General features: G+C 38.8%; 1 protein-coding gene across 5 annotated transcripts in view; it reads right to left on the reverse strand.

Annotated features, from left to right (window-relative positions):
- Positions 1-3,846: 3,846 nt before the first annotated feature.
- LOC138440455 (T-cell immunoglobulin and mucin domain-containing protein 4-like) overlaps positions 3,847-22,634 on the reverse strand; it is a 31,844-nt gene continuing 13,056 nt past the window's right edge. For 2 of the 5 annotated variants that reach the window (XM_069590005.1, XM_069590006.1), the window contains one exon: positions 18,614-19,208. In XM_069590005.1, the coding sequence (XP_069446106.1) occupies positions 19,030-19,208 (179 nt within the window). In that variant the 3' untranslated portion in view covers positions 18,614-19,029. Of the gene's footprint in view, positions 4,768-7,051; positions 7,094-7,973; positions 8,083-10,300; positions 10,482-16,651; positions 19,209-22,634 lie in introns of those variants that run through there. The other 3 variants (XR_011257038.1, XR_011257037.1, XR_011257039.1) reach the window with 3 other exon arrangements.

Genomic DNA, 22,634 nt, shown 5'->3' on the forward strand with positions numbered 1-22,634 from the left:
TCAAACAGAGAACAAAGGATAAACTGTTATTCCTTCTAGAGAGTATTAGGAACCTAGAAGAGATAATTCTGCAAAGCTAGGCTATGAAAACCAGAGAGAAAGCACACTTCCCCTACATTGTTAGGGTGTTCCTAAAGTTTAGGGACTCGGAGCAATTTCTTTTACCTTCTAAAATCCATCAGGAAACCCACTCAGTCTAAATATAAAGGGATCATATCCATTTCCTGAAATTTACTGTTCAAATAAAGTAGAAATAAAGGATTACTGCATGCTCTTCTTCTGTATATTCTTTCATGAAATCTGAATGTTTTTGTAAAAATGTAAAATAATTTGTAGACACTTATATTCTGTAATTTAAACAAACAGAAAACAAATTCCTAGGTCTCATCTCTTTTATTGAATCAGAATCTCTCGGAGCAGAGACCAGGAACCTGTATGTTAATGAGCTTCCAGTTGATCTAACTCATTGCCTCTCTGACTTCAGACATCTACATAACTTTTGCCATACTCACATTGTCCATTTGCCTTTGTTCACTCAAGTTGCTTTAGGTTAACTTTAAAATTGTAGTCATCCTAAGTGATGTCCACTAAATCATAGTTTTGAAGCACTGTTTTCTTAAAATGCAGGTTAAAACACATAACTATTTTAAAAATCCATTGTGGACTAACTGAAGGTAGTACATGGTCCACTCCACTGATTCAAAGCTGTAAGTTTGGGAAGAGTGGGTTTAGCTGTCTGGGTTCCTGTGATCCAAACTTTGGCCTTCTTGTTTCAGGACCTACCTTTCTAGGCCTGGGCGCCCTCAGACAGCTCTACGGAAAGCGCCTCACTGCCAGGACCCTACCCTCTTCTTTCCATACATACTCTCTCCCGTTACCCCAACCAAACTGGATTTTTATATCTGAACTTAGGACAGTATCACTAAAGCACGTTAATAAATGTTCAAATATAATCTGTAGGTTTAACCCTTGACAGCAAAAATGCTTTGATTTTCAAGAATGGGATTCTCCTCATATACATTCACACAGCTCTTTGCATCAGCCTCTGAAACAGCGCACATCCCTGCAGCTTCATTTCCTTTCAATCTTCCTCACTCACTCTGCCTCAGACACCCTGGAGCATACCTTACTTTCTCCCTCTTAATATACAAGCTCTTCCTACCTCAGGGCCTTTGCACTTGCTGGATTTCTTCCACATGTCTGCCACCTACACATTACTTGGGTTTCAACTCAAAATCCCTACTTTCTGAGTGGCAGCTCCTGACCAACCCGGTTAAAGTTACACCAATTCCCCACATCCCTATGCCCCCCAGGGATCCTCTGTCACAGTAGTTTTTAACCAAGGGCATTATTTCCTCTAAGGAGACATTGGTAATGTCTACAGACATTTGCAGTTGTCACTATGTGCGGGGGTTGGTGGGGGGGGGGCACACAAATACCCTCTAGCAAATAGAGGACAGGCATGTTGATAAGCAATCCTATAATGCTTGCACAGTGCTCTCCCACAATGCATTATTTGGACCCAAATGCTGTGTTTGAGAAATTCAGCTCTGTCAGTGTGTTATGCCTTTTCCTTCTCATCATCAGCACCAGAGCAGATGGTGTGGGGGTTTCCTTCCTATTGAATGGAGCTCCTTGGGAACTGGAGTTCAGGGTTGTTCCTTGCTCCACCTCAGCACCTAGAGGAGTGTCAGGCACTTTGACTCTCAAATCTGGCTTCATTTGCCCTCATCCTGAGAGCCCACAGCAACTTGAAGATGCCTGGCCTCAAGTAAATGGTGAGGATAAGAAAATTTGTCACTTTAGAAAATGAAAACAAAAATGTGCTCAATTAATGAGTGTGCATACAAATGAAATTTGTGATAAGGAGTCCCTCATGATTTCAACGACTGACAAAATTATCTTCGCAGCCATCAGTGAAAGACTGGTTCTTCTGCTTTTGAAGAAGAGCAAAATTTCCTAAGTTCAAATATATGGTTTTAATTATACCAGTATCTTAATGTCCCTAGATCAACAGGAGAAAATGGAATCTCAATGATCTCAAAAAAAAAATAAAAATTCAGTACATTCTATTTGATTGGCACTTTTAAAGGAAAGAATTTAATGTTAACTTAGTGTTAAATACCTCCCTTTCCTTCCCTCTAATCCATTCTCCCCCTCAGTTATTGACAAATTTTTCTATAGCATAAAATGATAGCCAAATTACCCACACAAATTTTTCTAGAACAGAACTGTTATTCAGACAAATAATAAAAGGGACCATATAATGAGAAACCGGTGAACGCAATACCACTGAAATTCTTTACTGAGCACTGATGCTAGATTTCCTATCACAAGAAACTCTATAAACAGAGGAAAACCCATTGTATTTCAGAAGTGATTTTCAGTTTCGTCTTTTCATATATATCATGTCATTGAAATTACCACTATACACCAATGTAAGTGTGGGAGTAACTCTCATAGGTGCAAAAAGAAAAAATCAACACAACATGATAAATCAACTACACTTAATTTAAAAATATATTAAATATAAGGCATAAAGAATGATTTACTCTAATGTCATCCAATGTCCCAATGCAATTTGGGATTAGAGCTCAGGGCCTGTCTCTAATTCTGAGTACCACCTGCTTTCTCCTATGCCCTGCGTCTTGTTTCACTGAATGCTACTGGGTATGCCAGTAGTCACTGTGCTCAGGGGATTCCAGCAAATTTTGGAAATGCTGTATTAAACAAAGTTAAGCAGATTTCCAGAACTTGTAATGTGCCATCACAAACTTTAGGAAAGACTTGGAGAAGAGAGCACAAATCATAAATTCAAAGCCCCACAAGTAACAAAGTAGGTAACAAACGTGAGGCTGCAGGCAAGGCAAGGGCTCAGGGATGTGGTGCCATCTAATGGGGCCCTGGCTGCACAGCGATGTTGCCCAATGTTGTTAGGGCTTTCCTTACAAGTTACAAATCTGGGCTTTAATTCGACATCTCCATCTTTGTGCGTGTTGTCTTGAATTAAAAAAAAAAAAAACACAAGTTATCGTAGTTGGAACATAATTTTTTAAACCAGATCAGCGTGGTTTCATTTACGAAAACTAGTATGCAATGTTTAGCCATCTTCATTGCCCATGCACACATGTTGTTAAGTTACTTCAGTCATGTCTAACTCTTCACAACCCTATGGACTCTAGCCCGCCAGGCTCCTCTGTCCATGGGATTCTCCAGGCAAGAATACTGGAGTTGATTGCCATGCCTTCCTCCAGAGCATGTTCCCAACCCAGGGATTGAACCCACATCTCTTATGACTTCTGCATTGGCAGATAAGTTCTTTACCACTAGCACCACCTCTTCATTGCCCACACAACCTTTATTCAGAGGTCCTATTAATTTTCTATAGCTCTGCAGAAGATTAAAAAATGGTGCCTTTAAAAACAACCATCCAGCCCTCATCAACCACTTTGGTGTGAGCAGCTCTGAACACCACTACCCTTCCCCCCACCAAAACAAAAACAAAAAACTCAAGAATGAGTTATTTCAGGGTTTACGCAGAGTGAAATTAATTTCCAGCCTTCTTAGCTGTTCATGCAAAAATACTTCAAAGTGACTAAAACCAGCTTTACTTTTTGTCTTTGACTAAATCTTCTGGAAAAAACAAAAATTTAATTGAGTCGTGAAAAAGATATAACACAGGAATTGATTATATACGGAAAAGACTCTTTATCTTTCCAATGTAATTTTAAGAATTGAAGTGGTTTGAGGACCATTTAGCCTTTTGGTGGTAACATGATCAAAGACTATTATATTTGCAAACTGGCTTTTCCAAAACAGAAAGCCTCTTTTGTTACTCCCTCCCTCTTTTCTTTCCTTGTATTTATTTCTGCCTTGCCTCATTCTAACAATTCCATCAGAGCCTACCAATTGTCTACATGAACACCTAGAACTGTAGCACCAATGCAGCAGCAACAGCGTAAATCGCATGGCAATGGATTTTCTTCCCCTGGTGTCTCCATGGGCCACTCACTACCCTACCTTCTTCTAACTGCTAAAATACCATTCTGGTCCCAGGGAAAGCACTTAACGCCTTCCATTTCCAGAGCCCTGAGAAACCAGATCTACCTATAAGGGCAAAATCACATGCATTTCTATTTTCCCAATGGGTAAATAGAAACCTGTACACTCCCATGATTTGAAACCCTTGATGTCCTAAGGAATATAACATTTGGAGTCAATTTTTAAAAAATCATGAAATGCTTCCATGTTAAATCCTTTAAGTACCAAATTAAATTTGCTGATTTTAAGTTGCGGTCAGCTCCTCTCCACAGCTTTATTAACCAAGGTCGAAGTGTGTTTTCTGTCTCCCCAGTAAGAATTCTTGATGGATAACAGGATTCATAGAGTCTAAAGAGAATGTACAATCCTAAAGTGTACCTTTCATGTTTTGGATAGATTTCTGCAATGGCCAGAATGATTGACTCAGTTTTAATATAAAAAATTAGGACTGTGTGACAGAGGTTGATTGTGCGCAGATGATCTAGACTCACTCTACCCAATGTTCTTGACTCTGTGGAATATCAGAAACTGACCAAAAATTTGTCCTGCTGCTTGAAGGATTCTGACATAGTGATAACTTGGCACTGTCTTCTACATAATGCCTTAGAATCTGGGCCCACGACTTAATGAGAGTCATCAACAATGTAGGCATTATCTTCTGCTTGGATAGGCTTCAGAGCTGCCTGTTTCAAAGCTCCAATATGAGACTCCTTCAAGGGAATCACACTGTAGAAAGAATAACATGATTAAGAGAAAAACACTTCTCAAGGATGAACAGCACAGTTCTTTATGTTCAGGCAATACTGGGTATTTGCATTTCCTAGGGCATCATTCAGACAGCCTATGAAGTCAATAGAAGTTTCCAGATTTTATAAATATGAAGTTTTAGGAAAGTCTGTTTAATGAAGTGATAGAAATCCTCAGCAGTCATTTCAAAATCCTAGACTTGTCTCCTTTAAGAGGCTTATGTAACAGAAAACAAAAATTGAAAATGTAAGAAGACAAATATCAGACATCAAGATGAAGTACTAAGCCAGGATGCACATTCACAAAGATGGCCAGGGAATGGTTTGGTTGGTGTTTTTCTGAATGGAGACTGTGACCCTTTAGAGAAGGCTAAATTAAATCTATTTAGTGGCCTAAATCCTATATTTAAGATAAATATATATCAGCATACAAAATATCAAAGCATACTGGATATATTAAAACAGCATTGCTTCATCTAAGTGTGTCCTAGATCATGCAGCCAAAAATCTTACTGTGTCTTAATGGTCAAAATTGGGAAGCTATGAGTTAGATGATTTTTATAGCTTGTATGAGTATACAAGGGTACAAAAAGGTCTTAATGGTCAAAACTGGAAAGCCGAGTTAGATGATTTTTATAGCTTGTACCCATCAAGGGTACAAAAAGGTAATTTGTGGGGCTTTGATAGAGCTACTTTCTTAGAACTTGTATGCAGTCACTATTTTCATTACCTAAGCCTGCCCAGAAATGATATGAAATGCACTGAATCTTCACTCAGCTCTGATCTTTAAACAGATTAGTCACGTATGTATGGAAACAGTTTAGGTGTCTGTGGTTCAAAACAGTTAATGTGGTAAATTAATAGCTGCCCCCAAAATAACACGATGAGGAAACGCTCAGCTTTGTTTTTTGTTTTTGTAAGGTGTTTTCTACAATAAATATTTTCTTTTCTAATTAGGGGATAAAAAGTGAAAATTTTAAAAATCTAAACAGTGAAAGGACTAAGAGGATGCTATTTTCCATTCTTTTCTGCTTATAGGGAGTGTTTATTTTTCTTCCATTTTTGGAAGCAGATAGTAAAAAACTTCTATAAGTCTGGGTTTTGGACTCTAGCAGACCTACACTGGAACCTTTTAACTGCTGTGTGATGTGACTTTCGATATTACTCAACATCTCTAAACCTGTTTTCCAAACTGTAAACTAAGACTAATACTAGTGCCTGTCTCACAGGTTTATTGATGTGAAGGGCATGCCTACAATAATAAAAGTCAGCATTTATGGAACAGTTGCAATGTGTTGGTCATTGTTTAAGGCATGTTCTGTGGACTGGCTCATGTGATTAACTCAGGTATAGGAAAGACATCCAATAAAAGAGAACTAGGAATAATGGATGGTGGCTTAAGAAGGATGGATTTTATCAAAGAAAGACTGCCTACAGCCCAAGCTGGACCAGATGAAGCAGGCTATTTGGATTTGGAAGTAGATCGTGGTTTCCCACCTCTACAGATGTTTGGGAAAATGACTACAGGGATGCATACAAAGAGGATTTAACTTTTTATTGGGCAGTGGGGTAGATTTACACAACTGTAAAGTCAAATGGTTTTGAGGCCACACAACTAATGTAATTGAGCACAGCAGGCTAGTTATGGAACAATAGGGGATGGTGGGACCGTGGAGAGCTGGAGGCACATCCCAGCTTTGTGGGTCTTCAGCCTGGAGGTGTCCTCCTCCAGATCTTTGCAGAGCTGCCTTCTGCTCCCTTGGGGCTCACTCACATAGCCCACTGCCCTGCTCTGTATTCCCCATGGTATTTCTCTGGAGGTCCTATAAGTGCCCTGCTTATTCACTTACATGTTTTCAGTCTGTTCTGCTCATCTCTTCAGAATATAATAGGAACTCAATAGACAAGCAATAAACAAAGCAATGAATGAAATCAAAAAACAAACCAAACAACCCACTCAAACAGCCCATGAAACAAAATCTGCAGTTTAGTTCTCTTGCTCTAAAAGGTCTGGTTTCAGGTGCTGTTTCTGTACAGTTCTAGCACATTTGCAGAAAACACAGAGATGTATTCTCATCACATCACTAAAATCATTACTGGAAGGTTAGACAGCAATGGAAATTCTCTATATACTAGATTTTTCAGAATCCTGAGTATAAAATGGAGAACTCAGAAGGAAAAGAGGAGAGGGACAGAGACATTTTCCTTATTTTTAATAGAATAAGAATATCAAAAGGCATTGACACAAACTCTTTCAAACTTACCATAGTGGCTCCACCTTGTTACCCAGGCAAAGATATTCTAAACTAGATAAGAAATGAAGAGAAAATTAAACATATAAGCTAAAGAGTTCATGAGATTTTTTTCCCCAATAAGTATATTATTACTGTTATTACCTTAATATGAGAAAAATAGGTACAGATATCAGACACTGAAAAAATTAATTAAGAGGAAAGAATATTTTTAAAATGAAGGGGAAACAAATCAATCTGGGCTCTTCCTTGATAACTCCAGATAACTTTTCTTGAATCTCTAGAAGCCAAATAAACCCCTTAGTGGAAAGTATCTTATGATTATTAGGGTTAATGCATTCACTCACATGCCCTAGCTTACTTTAATACAATCATGTTTCACTGTAAAAAAATGGGAGATTGTGTTTCTCCTATAGATGACAGGTTTTACACACACACACACACACACACACACACACACACATACACACACTGGTGGAAGGACACCAGGAGGCCCTGGGTGGCTGCCTTGTGAAACCCTTTGTTCTCTTCTTAGCCCTGAAATCATGTATCCTCCCAATGGCTCATTTGGTTCCTCTGTTAAGTGGGTGTTGTAAAACTCTCAGCAATTTCATCCCCTATAGGAACAAAAATTGGTTATTGGAGAAAGGGGAAAAGGAGGAGTGAACAAACCTTGTATATTACACTGGTTTGTTGATATCCAAATCCCAGCTCTACCTAACCAATGCTTAATTCTCCATATTTAATTTCTCCCATGGAGAACTTAAGTATCATGTTTCTCTTCACTGGGAAGATAATTTTAAGATAAATAAAAATAAAAAAGAACAAAGTAAGAACAAAGAAAGTTATGAGAAACCAAAATCATATGGAATGTAGGGCTACAGATAGTTTGGCTCAAGAATACTCCTGTGGGCATAGTCTTGAGGTGACTTACTTTTGTTAATCTAGAATACCACAAATATTAGCAATACTACTAAGACAGCAACAGAGATTCCAGTGGAGACTCCCTTGTCGGTGCTCATCCATGGACCTTGTACCAGCCCCTAAAGAAGCACCAGCAGATCAAAAACAAAATAACAAATAACAAAATTAAACCATATTATTAGAATTGTGGGTAGAATACACTTCCTAAAATAAACTACCTAGATATATTTATTAACATTTGGCTAGTTTATTATCATGAGGGGTGAGACCAAATGATCTGAAGTTATCATCATATGGTGAGATTCTAAGACAATTTAAAATTCAAATACATTTAGGGATGGTGGAAATGTATATCTTGCTAGTGATGGTATTTGCAAAGGTGTATACATTTGTCAAAACTCAAACTGTACATTTCAAATGAGCCTGTTTTATAATATGTAAATTACAAATACTTTAAAAAATGAATAAGGTATTCCCATATATACTATTCTTATGATACTAAAACAAAAAATGTTTTTTCTTATGTAAGTTTGACACATTTTTTAGTTCTGATATTTTTAAATATATATATACATATTTTAAATATATATACATATGTGTTTGGCTGTACAATCCATGGGATCTTAGTTCCTCAGCCAGAGATGGAACCTGTGAACCCCTGCATTGGAATTGTGGAGTCTTACCCACTGGGCTTCCAGGGAAGTCCTTACATTATTTTAAAAGTTAGTTTTTCACTTATCAATTGATACTGTCTTTTCATGGCAGTAAATACACTGTGGTGCCAACATTGTTAATGGCAATAAGTGGGCATGTTTAATTGACTAATTAATCCCTATTACTGAGTATTAAGGTTATTTGAAACATTTTTATGATTATAAATAGCAGCAAAGAACATCTTTTCTTATATATTGTCAGGTATTTGTTCAATTCTCTCTTTAAAGTGGAGTTCAGGAAATTGATTTACTACTAGGACAAAATATATACTCCTTGGTTTTCAGGATACCTGGAAGACACTGTGACATCTTTAGAGTCAAGACACAAAAAGCCCACAGTTTTGCTACTGCCTATTGTGGACTTGCTTTTGTAATGATTCTATTTGTTGCTAAACATACCTGTCCTAAAGGTAAAAAAAAAAAAAAAACCCACCATTCAGAATATTTTTTTAATCCAGCATAAATCTAACTGTATAACAATATTACAGTCATTTACACAGTGGCAGTTCTGCTATTTAATAGATATAAACAAATTCTATCCATATTCATCAGATCAGTCAGTGCCCATAGCTGATTGGTGAGAGTGGCTAATATCTTTCATATCATTCCTGTATGGTAGTGTTATCATTGTCACTAAGGTATGCAACATAAAGCCATTTGATCTCACAATAAATAACTCCACTTTTCGTGAGCTTGACTTTCTCTTACAATGGCCATGTTGCAATCTCTCACCACTTGCAATCAGGATTACTCTCATACCCAAACTCTTTTTGTTTGTTGCTTCTAAGAGTTACTTGCACATAGTAAAAAGAAAAGTTTTTTAACCAAGTGAGCCAAAAGAAAAGATTCTATTGATGAATTCTTCTAACTTACAAAGATCAGACTTTAATGAACATCATGAGACTATAGCTCCTTATATTTTTTCTCAAACTATGTATGAGAACATCCTACAGAATCACAAAGATGTTCAAGACCTTAGGACCTTAAAAAGTCATCATATGGGGAGGATAAGGGCTTCATAAGTGGCTCATTAGTAAAGAATCTGCCTGCCAAGCAGAAGACATGGGTTTGATCTCTGGGTGTGGAAGATTCCCCGGAGAAGGAAATGGCAACCCACTCCAATATTCTTGCTTGGAAAATTTCATGGACAGAGGAGCCGGCAGGTTACCATCCATGGTGTTGCAAAGAATCGGACAAGACTTAGTGACTAAACACCAGCAACAAATGGGGAGGATTACATATAGAAAGACTCAGCAGTAGCCTCAAAATTTCTCAATAGGAGGACAATTGGGTTGGAAAAAGATATTAGGGGACCTAAGTTTAAGCAAGCACACTTTGATTTGCATAATATTTTTGGTTGGGATGGCCCCCATTCCACCATGTCAATTCAAGGTATGCTATTTCTCTAATGATGGTCGAAGTCTTCCTTGATATGTAATGTTAATTCACTATCCTTGAATTAATTCACTCTTTTTTTCTAATTTTATGGCCAGGAGACATTTTTAGAGTGTTTGTGTGAAGTATAATATCACTTTTTTGTATATTTCTAACAAAATAGTGCATTTATATAAATTTTTAAAATTAATTAAAACATCCTTATTTAAGAGTCAAATTCTTTTCTTCCTTTATTTTATGGATTAGAAATAATCAACTGTGAACAAGACTGTTAACAATACTCTCTAGCGTAACTTGCTTCCAAGGAAGCATACAAGTGAATCAGGCTAATAAAGTAGGAAAGAGTACGCTTACAGCTTGATAGCTACGCCAAAGGGGATCTGGAGACTCTGTCACAGTGTCATTCCCATCTGCTCAACAAGAAGGAACATTTATTAGAATTATAAAAATACTGAATTTTCATTGCAAACACCAAATATATTCATTCACATTGCTTTCTGGTAATGAATAAAAACTTGAATAATCATATGGCCAAATGCTGTAGGCACTGCAGGAGTTAAATCAAATAACTAACGTTAAATTAAATCAAATAATTAACGTTATTTAATTTAACCTGTAACCCATGCTTCTTAACCATTTTCATCACCAACCCTTCCAAAATGGACCCCTGTTTTTTCTATCTACGGAAACAAGTATACGTTCACAGAATGTTTACCTACAATTTTTGAGAAGTTATAGTGGCCCATTCTCAGAACTAGGTTAAAGATTACCACTTAAGGTAGGTAACCAGTTTTTTTAATGACGGCTATGAAACTGCAGTGAGGCCACTGCACACCAAACAGCAGAACCACCCTTTTCAAAACAGATGTTACATTGGCTTTACATTTAAAATGTGAGTGAAATGCACTAAGATATCCCACACAGGTGGCATCCAACTCCTACATTATGTGTTAGTGTGCCCAGATATTGATCCAAACGAGCTTTAGAAAATATGTTACATCAGCTCCAAAGCTAATGTAACATGAGGATATATGCAGAATTTCTAAGGATACTCTATGGGCTTCCCTGATGGCTCAGATAATAAAGAATCTGCCTGTAATGAAAGAGACCTGGACTCAACTCCCAGGTCAGGATAATCCCCGGGAGAAGGGAATGGCAACCCATGCCAGTACTCTTGCCTGGAGAATTCCACAGACACAGGAGCCTGGTGGGACAGTCCATGGGGTCACAAAGAGCTGGACACAACTGAGCAACTAACACATACAGACACACATGTACACACACACACACAGGGATGCTATGTACCTAAAATCTTGATATAAAATAATACTATGCTTTAAAGTTTTGAATGTTCAAATTTTAATAGTGTTTTGAAATATGCCTTTTGTTACACAGAACACATACTGTTGACCTTCCTAAGCAACCTATCTGACACATAGGTCAGACACAGGATTCTTTCTTTACTGAGTATCTATTATAGACCAAGACCTTTATATTCTTATACCAATTTTCTTAATCCTATTTTATACCCGAGGAAGTAGTCCTGAAATGGTTGAAGTTTCCAGCTATAGAATGGGGCAAGAGCTTCAGTTCATAACCACTACACAAGTTACATTCTCATCCAATGAAAATACTGAAGGTCTTAGAAAATCCTCAACTACTGACAAAACTTTTGTCATGTCAGTTTGCAATGGCAGTGAAAATGAATCCACCATATCCCCTCTAAAGTTTTACACTTTACATTACTGTGTTTACGTTTTAATTATTCTGACAGTACTTCTTGGAGAGCCAAAGACAATATCTACAGTCTAGGCTTTGTGCATTACTTGTATTATAACCTTAGGTAAGTGTTTCAGGTATAGAATGGGCGATTTTGTAAAAGCAGCATGGACTTGAGTAAGATAAAGCTTGACTTCAGTGTTGACAATGTCCCTCAAAATGTGACCTTGATCGAGGTCCTTTTGCATACACATTTATGTATGCATGCACATAAATGTGTATATTTATGTTTCTAGCTAGGGTAAGAGTTAGAACTCCAGGCTGTTGATAGCACCCATCTCATAAAGCAGTCATATTAGATGATGCATATAAGGTGCTTAACACCATGTTAAACAAATATCAGCCATTACTATTATGTTATTATATAACAATAGGAACAATGTGGGGAGAGACACCATGCAATAGACTTTTCGAACATCTTAGTTTTCATTCCTCACAACCTTGAAGTGAGGAATGCAACATCTTGCCTATGGGTGCACAGCTAGTAACTGGCAGTTGAACTGAAGACTGTCTGTCTCCAAAACAGAACTAAACAGGCTCCTTAGTCTGGCAATGGCAAGAAATAAACCTGCCCTGAAAGAATTAAATGAGATAATGTATGACAGTTTTCTTTGCATTGTTCGTTTAAGAAGGCCTTCTTATCTCTCCTTGCTATTCTCTGGAACTCTACATTCAGTTGGATATATCTTTCCCTTTCAGTTGTGTATATCTTCCCTTTCTCCATTTCATTCAAGAATGGGCATGATAAAGGACAGAAATGGTAAGGACCTGACAGAAGCAGAAGAGATTTAAAAGAGTTGGCAAGAATGATGAATGATACAAAAGAAGAATGATACGAAAAGGTCTTAATGACTTGGATAACCCTTTCACATGCTAACAGGTTATGCTCAAAATCCTTAAGCTAGGCTTCAGCAGTACATGAACTGAGAACTTCCAGACGTCCAAGCTAGGTTTAGAAAAGGCAGAGGAACCAGAGATCAAATTGCCAACATTAGGTAGATCATGGAGAAAACAAAAGAATTCCAGAAAAACATCTATTTCTGCTTCATTGACTATGCTAAGCCTTTGATTATGTTGTTATTGTTCAGTCACTAAGTCATATCTGACTCTTTGTGACCCCATGGACTACAGCATGTCAGGCTTCCCTGTCCTTCACTATCTCCCAGAGTTTGCTCAAACTCTTGTCCATTAAGTCAGTGATGTCATCCAACCATCTCACCCTCTGTTGTCTCCTTCTCATCTTGCCCTCAGTCTTTCCCAGCATCAGGGTCCTTTCCAATGAGTCAGCTTTTCACATTAGGTGGCAAAAGTATTGAGCTTCAGCTTTAGCATCAGTCCTTCCAATGAATATTCAGGGTTGATTTCCTTTAGGATTGATTGGTTTGTTCTTCTTGACTTCTTTGATTGTGTAGATCACAACAAACTGTGGAAAATTCTTAAAGAGACAGGAGTACTAGACTACCTTATCTGTCTCCTGAAAAATATGTATGCTGGTCAAGAAGCAACAGTTAGAACTGAACATTGAACAACTGACTGGTTCAAAATTGGGGAAGGAGTATGACAAAGCTACTTATTGTCATCCTGCTTATTTAACTTGTGTGCAGAGTAAATCATGTAAACTGCCAGACTGGATGAATCACAAGTTGGAATCAAGATTGCCAGGGGAAATGCAACAACCTCGGATATGTAGATGATATCACTCTAATGGCAGAAAGTGAAAAGGAACTAAAGGGCCTCGTGAAAATGGGGAAGGAGGAGATTCAACACTTGAAAACTAAGCTCATGGCATACAGTTCCATTACCTCATGGCAAATAGAAGGGGAAAAAAAGGGAAGCAATGACAGATTTTATTTTCTTGGGCTCCAAAATCACTGTGGATGGTGACTGAAGCCATGAGATTAAAGATATTTGCTCCTTGGAAGAAAAGCTATGACCAACCTAGACAGCATATTAAAAAGTAGAACATCTCTTTGCTGACAAAGGTGAGTAGAGTCAAAGCTCTGGTTTTTTTTCAGTAGTCATGTATGCATGTGACAATTAGACCATAAAGACTAGAACTTAAGAATTGATGCTTTTGAACTGTGGAGCTGGAGAAGATTCTTGAGAGTCCCTTGGATTACAAGGAGGTCAAACCAGACAATCCTAAAGGAAATCAATCTTGACTATTCATTGGAAGGACTGAAGCTCAAATACTTTGGCCATCTGATGTGAAGAGCCAGCTCCCTGGAAAAGACCCTGATGCTGGTAAAGACTGAAGGCAAAAGGAAAAGGGGGTGATAAAGGATGAGATGGTTGGATGGCATCACTAACTCAATGAACATGAATTTGAGCAAACTCCAGGAGATACTGAAGGACAGGGAAGCCTGGCATGTTGCAGACTATGGGGCCACAAAGAATCAGACATGACGTGGCTAATGAACAACCACAACAACTGACGGTTTGCTGGTACATCTGTCTGTCCAAAAGTGGGTGGCAGGCCATATGATGACCAAAATTCCTTCCATACTAAAATTCTTTGTTTTGTGAGGCTTTAGCCCATTGAAGTCTGACTTGGGCATTGTGAGGATTTGGCTGGAGAACCTCAGAGACGCTGCCAAGAGGTAGCAGTCACAGAAGTTGTGGGGACACAGCTATTCCAATGTCTGTTCCATTCTGAAAATCTCTACCTTGACCAGGTTTTAATGACATATTTTAGAGATTGATTCCCAGTTGAATTGGTCCCTTTGTGCATTCTATTGCTGGTCCATTTTCTATTAACCAGCTTCCAGGGATGACTGGCAAAAGGTAGGCCATACTGCGGGTCTGCTACAGATTGGCAGCTCCTGAACATGATGACTCATATGCACCAGGAGTCTTGAAAAGCCTGACCTTGTTTGAATGCTTCACAGGCACAAGGACACATAAGCCAGCTCTGCATTGCAAAGGAGTTCAGCATGTGCCACACCCCCAAATTTACCACCACAGGCAGCAAATTAGCTGGGGAAGATGACAGGATTCAGCATCACCTTTCACCATCACAGGGAAGGCAAGACAAATCTTACATCTGAAAAGAATATGGACTTTCAAAAATTGGGGAGAGCAGGGAGACTTTTCTGATAGAATAGCCCAGTCCTAGTAGGGCATGCCTCTTTGGTTCTCTTGTCCATTTTCTCAACCCATCTCAAAGCGTCCATGTGAAATGAAAGCTTAACAAGGCAGCGGGAGGGTCTTGTGGCTCTGAGTAGTTTCTGGAGCTTAGGCGAAACATGAACAAGTGACTAGTCTGGTCTGGACCAGGTTAATTTGGATTTAAGCTTTTAAAGGCTCTGTCCAAGGGATTAAACCTACTAATAAGTTTAAAGAAAAGGCTGGTTCATTTAATTTAGAGAAATGCAGATACACGTGTGGATGTTCCCAAATCTTACAAGCTAGCTATGTTGCTCAGGTGTGCATATCTGGACAGGCTAAGTGACAGTCATAGTTGCCACTCTATATATCACTACCATTTGACTATGTTCCAATCTTTATCTAATTTAATCCTTGAAAGAATTCTACATCAGTAAAATTCCATCCATTTTACAAAGGATAAACACAGATTCAAAAAGGGTAAGACATTTGTTCAAGTTGTATAGCTAATTGGAGTAGCCTTTGTAGGTACTCAAGTCAGACCTGTGTTATTACAGCATATGTGCTCTTAACAGTGTGCTATTTATCAAAATTTGAAAGCTCCCAGGCTTTCAGGAAAGAAAACAAAGTTACATTTTGAGCAAGAGTACCATGGTGAGCAAGTTTTATTTGTTTCATATGGGGTGGTAGGCTTGGTTTCTGCAGCCTGCGTTGGAGAAGATAAAGAAGGTACTGAAATGATAAGAATGGAAGAATGTTATTCAATTTGTGGAGGAAAATTTCCAACTCCAGCAAAAAAATAGCAAACAAAACTAAAATTAGGAATTACCCTTTGACTCTTTCTTAGAGAAATATTAAAGGATGGCCTTGAGACATTACTCTGCCATATATGTATTTCATTACCATGAATAAATATCACCTAGATAATGATCTGAAGAGCTTATCAATAGACAGAATCATTTCTCCTTTTATACTCTTAGTATCCTCTTAAAACCTATCAATAGAGCATCTTATATAGGGCACTCAGTTAAGTGTTTATTCATATCAAACTTTTATCATACCAATGACATTTCAATTTTATGGAGCATGGCCTTGGGGCTGGCACTAACCCACCTTGTTCACAAGAACCCCGATCTTGATTTCCTGACCATATTCAAGTTCCTAATTATCCATCTACATCTTTCCAGGGAGATGTACACATTTTCCAGCACAGAAAACATACTGAGATTATTCAATTTCTTGAAGTCACTTTAAGGAGATGGTACAGTCCATTGTCTGAGTCTTGGTAATAAACCTCAAAGCAATGTTCCTGGTACCCTGGCTCCTTCTGCAGTTGTGTTCTGATCACTCCTTTCATAAAACTGATTTCATATGTTATCTGACTCATCTATTTCTCACCAGAAAGTTTACTGAAAATTCTCAGGGCTATGTTTCCTTTTTCCTTTGCTTGACATCTCTCCTTTATTTTCTATCAAACATCTCACCTGACCTGCAGAGTTGACCAGTTGCCTCGTAATAAGATTTTTATATCCCTTCCTCTGAGAGCATCACAGAATTTTAGAGCAAGGCAGCGGTGCTGGCTGAACAAGAGTTCTCAAACCTAGGCTTTCCCCATTGCCTCTCATTGGTCTTCTTTCCACTTTCTCACCATGGACTTCACATTTCAACATTACCTGTTCTCTTGTTCTGAGCTATCTTTTGTTTTTGTTTTTATGGGAGTTTTTTGGTCATTCTTGTTGGTGGTGTATTTCTTTTCTCTTCTTCTTTTTTTTTTTTTGGCTTTGCTTTTGCCTAATGCTCAAATTTGTAGCAGGATATGGCTCTCTTTAGGAATTAAGAACAGGACAATAAAAGAAAATCAAATGATCACAGTCTTCATTCAACTTAAATCTGTGCAGAAGACCTGTTGATCTTAACTTCTTTCTGTAGTTTTGGTCTTTGTGGGCATTTTTCTGTTCTCCTGTTCTCCTAGGACTTTACTTCCAACCAGTTCAGGAATATTCTAGGCAACTAGCATGGACAGGGGCACAGAGCACAGAGAGGGAATGAATGTAAATACAAATGCCCCTGCTATAGATCTGTTCCAGTGCTAACATCCTTTCCATACTGTAAAGTTCAGCTCTGAACTCAAACTCACTAGGAGACTATCAGGACATGTATAAGACTCAACTAATACTGCCTCTAGGAGGTCACACGAACATATGCACCAACACTTTCCTTCTGAACTTCTGCTTTAAACAAAGGCCATAACCTACACATGTCCCTCAAAACAGGAACTCGAATCCATCGACCTCAGCAGGCATAAACTATTAAGCTAAATCAATATTGAAAAAGTCAACAGATGCTCTAGTGTATTTTTCTTGCAAACTTTTATGGCTGTAAAAATCCCACTTTCAACCTAAAGACCTCCTTCCAAATTCAACTTGAAGAAAATCCTTCAGATCCCTCCTCACTGAATACACACATGGATCAACAGGGGTGATGGGAAATCAATCAGTGTGTTCCCACAGACATTTTGGCTAAGAGTTTGTGATATTTCTGTTACTTTTCAGTTCTAGAGCCACTTCAAAGTGCCAAAGGGTTGTGGAGGCTTTGAGAATCTCCACATAAAACTTATCTTTTTAATCCTAAAAAGAGAAAGTTTGAACCCAAACATGTCCTCAAAATGAGAGTTATTTCCCCATCTATAATTCAAAAATATTCTCTGTTTATATTAAACCTAAACTATGATCTAACAGAAATTTGAAGTATGAACACTGTAGCCTGAATTGAAAAAAACAAGTGTATGCATTCTAAATTGCATAATACTTAAATCTGATATTTACTTTGTCATCAGTATAAATGACACTCCTCTGATACATGAACAAAGGAGGTTAGAAGCAAAATGTGTAAGTCACTGACACTCCGAAAAAGCAGAGTAATTATATGAAAGCTTTTCCAGCGAGGATGTCAGATCAGAACAAACTCATCCAAACATAAACTCTATGTTCAGTATAGAATGCAGCAAAGGCCAGCATTCAAATTAATGCTAGACCCAACTAGCTAGACCCACTATCTAGACCCAACCATTTTCTATTCATATGAATGAACAGAAACAACAATGAACTCAGACTCTGTGCCTCAGTCCTCAGGAATATAAGGTAGGATTGAATCACACTGACAATGGGTGAGTGAAGTGAAGTTGCTCAGTCATGTCCGACTCTTCCTGACCCCATGGACCATAGCCTATCAAGCTCCTCTGTCCATGGGATTTTCCAGGCAAGAGTGCTGGAGTGGGTTGCCCTTTCCTTCTCCAGGGGATCTTCCCAACCCAGGAATTGAACCCGGGTCTCCCACATTGCAGGCAGACGCTTTACCGTCTGAGCCACCAGGGACAATGACAATGGGGAGGGTTGTCATAAAAATTAAGTGGCCTAATATTTGTAAAGCAGTTAGCATGTTTCCTGACACAGAAAACAGAGTAAGCATTAACTTCACTGAAATCTTATCCTCATGTGTTGGGTTAGGCTTTAGAATGGATTAAATTATCTCTATTCTGAGCTCCTTGAAAGGGCAGAATCTCATTCACCAGGCCCTGTTCTGGCATCCTTATTTTTCCCTCAGAATTCTGTGTTCAAATGAGCCATTCTCCTTAGATGTCCAAGATCAGTGATCTGGGTTTTTTGTTTTTGTTTTTTTGTATTAATGAATTTCTTGAGAGTCTGATAAAAAGCCTTAGGTCTCCTTCACTCTGTAAATGCTTATAGATATAAAAGGTGAATATAACAGGAGACAGGGGATTCACAGACTCTGTAGAGCCAGCTTTGGAAGCCTGTTAAGAATCCTTACCTTAGATTGTACATCTGACTTAACACAGTGCTCTGCATAGTCAATATCCTCTCCTTTAAAGCCTTCTAGGATCAGAAGCACATCTGTTTACCTGGCTGGAAGTCCTCTGTGGGTGTTGCCATTGGAAGAGCAGAGGTAGAAGCCTTCGTTGTCATTGGAACAGTGGTGATCATCGTGATTATTGAAGTAGTGGTGGCAGGTGTTACTGGAGTAGTGTGGTGGTCGTTTTTGGAACAGTGGTGGTTGTCACTGGAGTGTGGTGATGGTGGTTGTTGAAGCAGTAGTTTTTGTCTGATTAGTTTCGGTCGTTGTTGGAGTAATAGCCTTGGTTGTTTCTCTTGGAGGTGTAGTAGTCATGGTCATTTTTCTTTGAGTAGTAGTAGTGGTGGTTGTTGTTGGAGTAGTGGTTGTTGTTGTAGTTGGAGCTAGAAATTAACATGAAAGCAAGGATTCAATAAGCTGCAGGTAACAAGAGCCATGTGCTGGGCCTGTGCAACAACATGACCAAGGAGACTGTCCCCAGATAGAACTCAGTATTTATTTCCCATGAACTCCAAATTCTAATCATTGGTCAGCTAGAATCTGTGACAAACAGGGAGTGAAGACATGGTCACAGCAAGGAAACAGCTGCATTGAAAGGATGAAATTTCAGGAAGTGTCAAAAGAAAAAAAACTGACATACGGGATTTGTATTGAAGCACTTTGTAAAGACTAGTCGTGCATACCAAATCTATGTATCTTCAAAAACATCTGTGAGAAAGAGAAAATGTTTAGAATTTGAAACCGTCTTTATCCTCTCAGTGCTGTACACCTAGGACCTAAATAGTAGTTCCTGAGAACCAAAATATTTACCAGATAAACAGCATTCAGTTTAATCAGTCCTAGGGGTACTCTCCCAACAGAACTACATCTTAAATGCAGATTAATTGAAACTATTACATATACTCAATAACACAAATGCATTTTGAATCTGGTTAGAAGAGAGACTATATGTTTTAAAGTTCCTTTCTACCTAAGAGATAATAACAACAGGTAATAACTTTGACTCTTTCCAGAGTCTGAAGTGGTATAGGATTCCAAACCACTTACTGAGGTCCTCAGAGTTACCCAGAGAAAGAACTGGAACTAGAATTAAACCAAAACACAGTGTCTGACACAAAAGCAGAAATTGTAGGGTTGAATGAAAAATAAGTACTTTTTTTTCTCACCAGGCATCTTTTTGCACAGAAGTATTCTTAAATTTCAACTCTACTAACTATGAATTGGAACCTCAACTCACTTAAACAGGGGAAAATTGGTGTGCAAACTATTTTGAGGGACTCAAGTCAACTTAATTTGGACACTAGTTCATTTTTGCATTAAAAAAGAAAAACTGTTTTTCAACAGATATTTGTGAGTCCTATCATGTATAAGGCATTAGTAAATTTTAGGCTTTGGGAGGTCCTGAGATTTTGGTGGTAATTGCTCTAATCTGTCAGTGCGAAAACAACTGTAGACACAATATAAACAAATGAATGTGGCTATGTTCCAATAAAACTTTATTTATAAAGCTGTTGGTGAGCCTGTTTTATAATCTGACCTAGCCCTGGAGCTACAGTTTGCTGACTCTGGTCTAACAGTGTACTCAGAGGTTTTGACGAAGAGAGCAGTCTCAATCCCCTCCATTCAGTCTGAAATCAAATCTAGACCAAAAAAAAGGAAATATGCAAAAAAATCTGATAAAAGACTGTAACAAGGAGGAAACTGAATTGGCTTGTTTAACTATGTGTCTTCCTTAGTTGTAAATATTTCCTGAGGAATAAGCTAGGAAGCTAAGGGTATGAGAAGATGCTGAGGAACAGCCCTAGCAGAAGGTTGGAAAGTAAGCTCATTCTGTGAAAAGGGCAAGAAAACTTAAGCAAAGAATTGAATTGGATGTGGAGTCACTTTGGCTCAGTTATGGACCAGTTTCCTGCTGTACAGGGCAGTGACTTTAAACATTCATCTATTAAACACTATAAAAGTCCCCTACTAATTTTTTTTTGTATCATTGAAAAAATATTCAGCCAGACCAATCATACAATTTTACAACTCTAAAAAATATCTCTTCTCCACATGCAGCCTCCTTACCTATGTCTCTAGCACCAGCCTATTTTCCTTAAATTACCTCCTAGATGTACTTTCCTCAGAGTCAGCTATTTGCTGTATCAAACTTGACCTTATTTTACTTTCCTTCAAGGACACAAGCCAAGTACAAAAGATGGAAGACTGTAATGTAATATCAAGCTCATTTAAATTAAACAAGAGACATAGCTCAAGAAGGCCGGGGCATTGGGTTCTGTTGTCAATGGAAGACCTTAGTGGAAGAACATTTATTAGGAAAGAGCACTAGAAACTAGGAAATCCTGAAGAACTTGATCCTTTCATCAAACAGTAAGGAAAATTAGAATATCTACCTCAAGATGGAAAAATGTAAACTTTCCAGTTTTTTGAATTTCACAAAATTTTTAAAAGCCACAGGTCAAAAGCTATTGAGATGCAAATGTTCTCATAGAACAATGAGGCTATTTTAAATTTAAAACTAGCAATTTAATGATAAGGGGTGAAACATGTTTCAAAAAATCCAAGACAGAGCAGAGGGAAGGGGTGACACTATATTGGCTCATACATTGTGGCTCACCTGGTAAAGAATCCGCCTGCAATGTGGGAGACCTGGGTTTGATCCCTGGGTTGGGAAGATCCCTGGAGAAGGGAAAGGCTACCCACTCAAGTAGAGTGGTGGCTGTGTGGTGCTGGAGCGACTTTGAGGAGCTACCCCATGTCCAAGGGCAAAGAAGAAGCCCGAGCAAGATGGTAGGAGGGGTGAAATCTCATTTAGAATCAAACCTGATACCCGCCAGGGACACTTAGAGGGCTCAAACAAACCTTGTGTGCACCAGGACCCAGAGACCCCACAGAGACAGAGACAAAACTGTGTTTGAGTATCTCCTGTAGAGGTACGGGTCAGCAGTGGGCTGCTGCAGGGGCAGGGACTCTGAGGGCAGCAGACTTGGGTATGGCATAAGCCCTCTTGGAGGAGGTCACCGTTAACCCCACCATAGAGCTGCCAGACTCACACAGGACTGGGAAATAGACTCTTGTTTGGAGGGCCCAAACAGAACCTTGTGCACACCAGGACCAGGAGAAAGGAGCACTGACCCCACAAGAGACTGATCCAGACTTGCCAGTGAGTATCCAGGAGTCTCCAGGGGAGGCATGGGTTGGCAGTGGCCTGCTGCAGGTTTGGGGCACTGAGTATAGCAGTGCATGCAAGGGACCTTCTGAAGGAGGTCACCATTATCTTCATTACCTCCACCATAGTTTGCCCCAGGTAGTTAACAGGGATGGAACACAGCCAACAACATCAACAGAAAACTAGATTAAAGATTTACTGAGTACGGCCCCGCCCATCAGAACAAGACCCAGTTTCCCCCTCAGTCAGTCTCTCCCATCAGGAAGCTTCCATAAGCCTCTTATCCTTCTCCATCAGAGGGCAGACAGACTGAAAACCACAAGCATGGAAAACTAACCAATCTGATCACATGGACCGCAACCTTGTCTAACTCAATGAAACTATGAGCCATGCCATGTAGGGCCACCCAAGACAGAGGGGTCATGGTGGAGAGTTCTGACAAATCGTAGTCCACTGGAGAATGGAATGGCAAACCACTTCAGTATTCTTTCCATGAGAACCCCATGAACAAAATGAAAAGGCAAAAAGATAGGACACTGAAAGAAGAACTCCTCAGGTCAGTAGGTGCCCAATATGCTACTGGAGAAAGTGGAGAAACAACTCCAGAAAGAATGAAGAGATGGAGCCAAAGTAAAAACAA

This window comes from Ovis canadensis, chromosome 5 (genome assembly GCF_042477335.2).
Source record: "Ovis canadensis isolate MfBH-ARS-UI-01 breed Bighorn chromosome 5, ARS-UI_OviCan_v2, whole genome shotgun sequence".
NCBI classification, from domain to species: domain Eukaryota; kingdom Metazoa; phylum Chordata; class Mammalia; order Artiodactyla; family Bovidae; genus Ovis; species Ovis canadensis.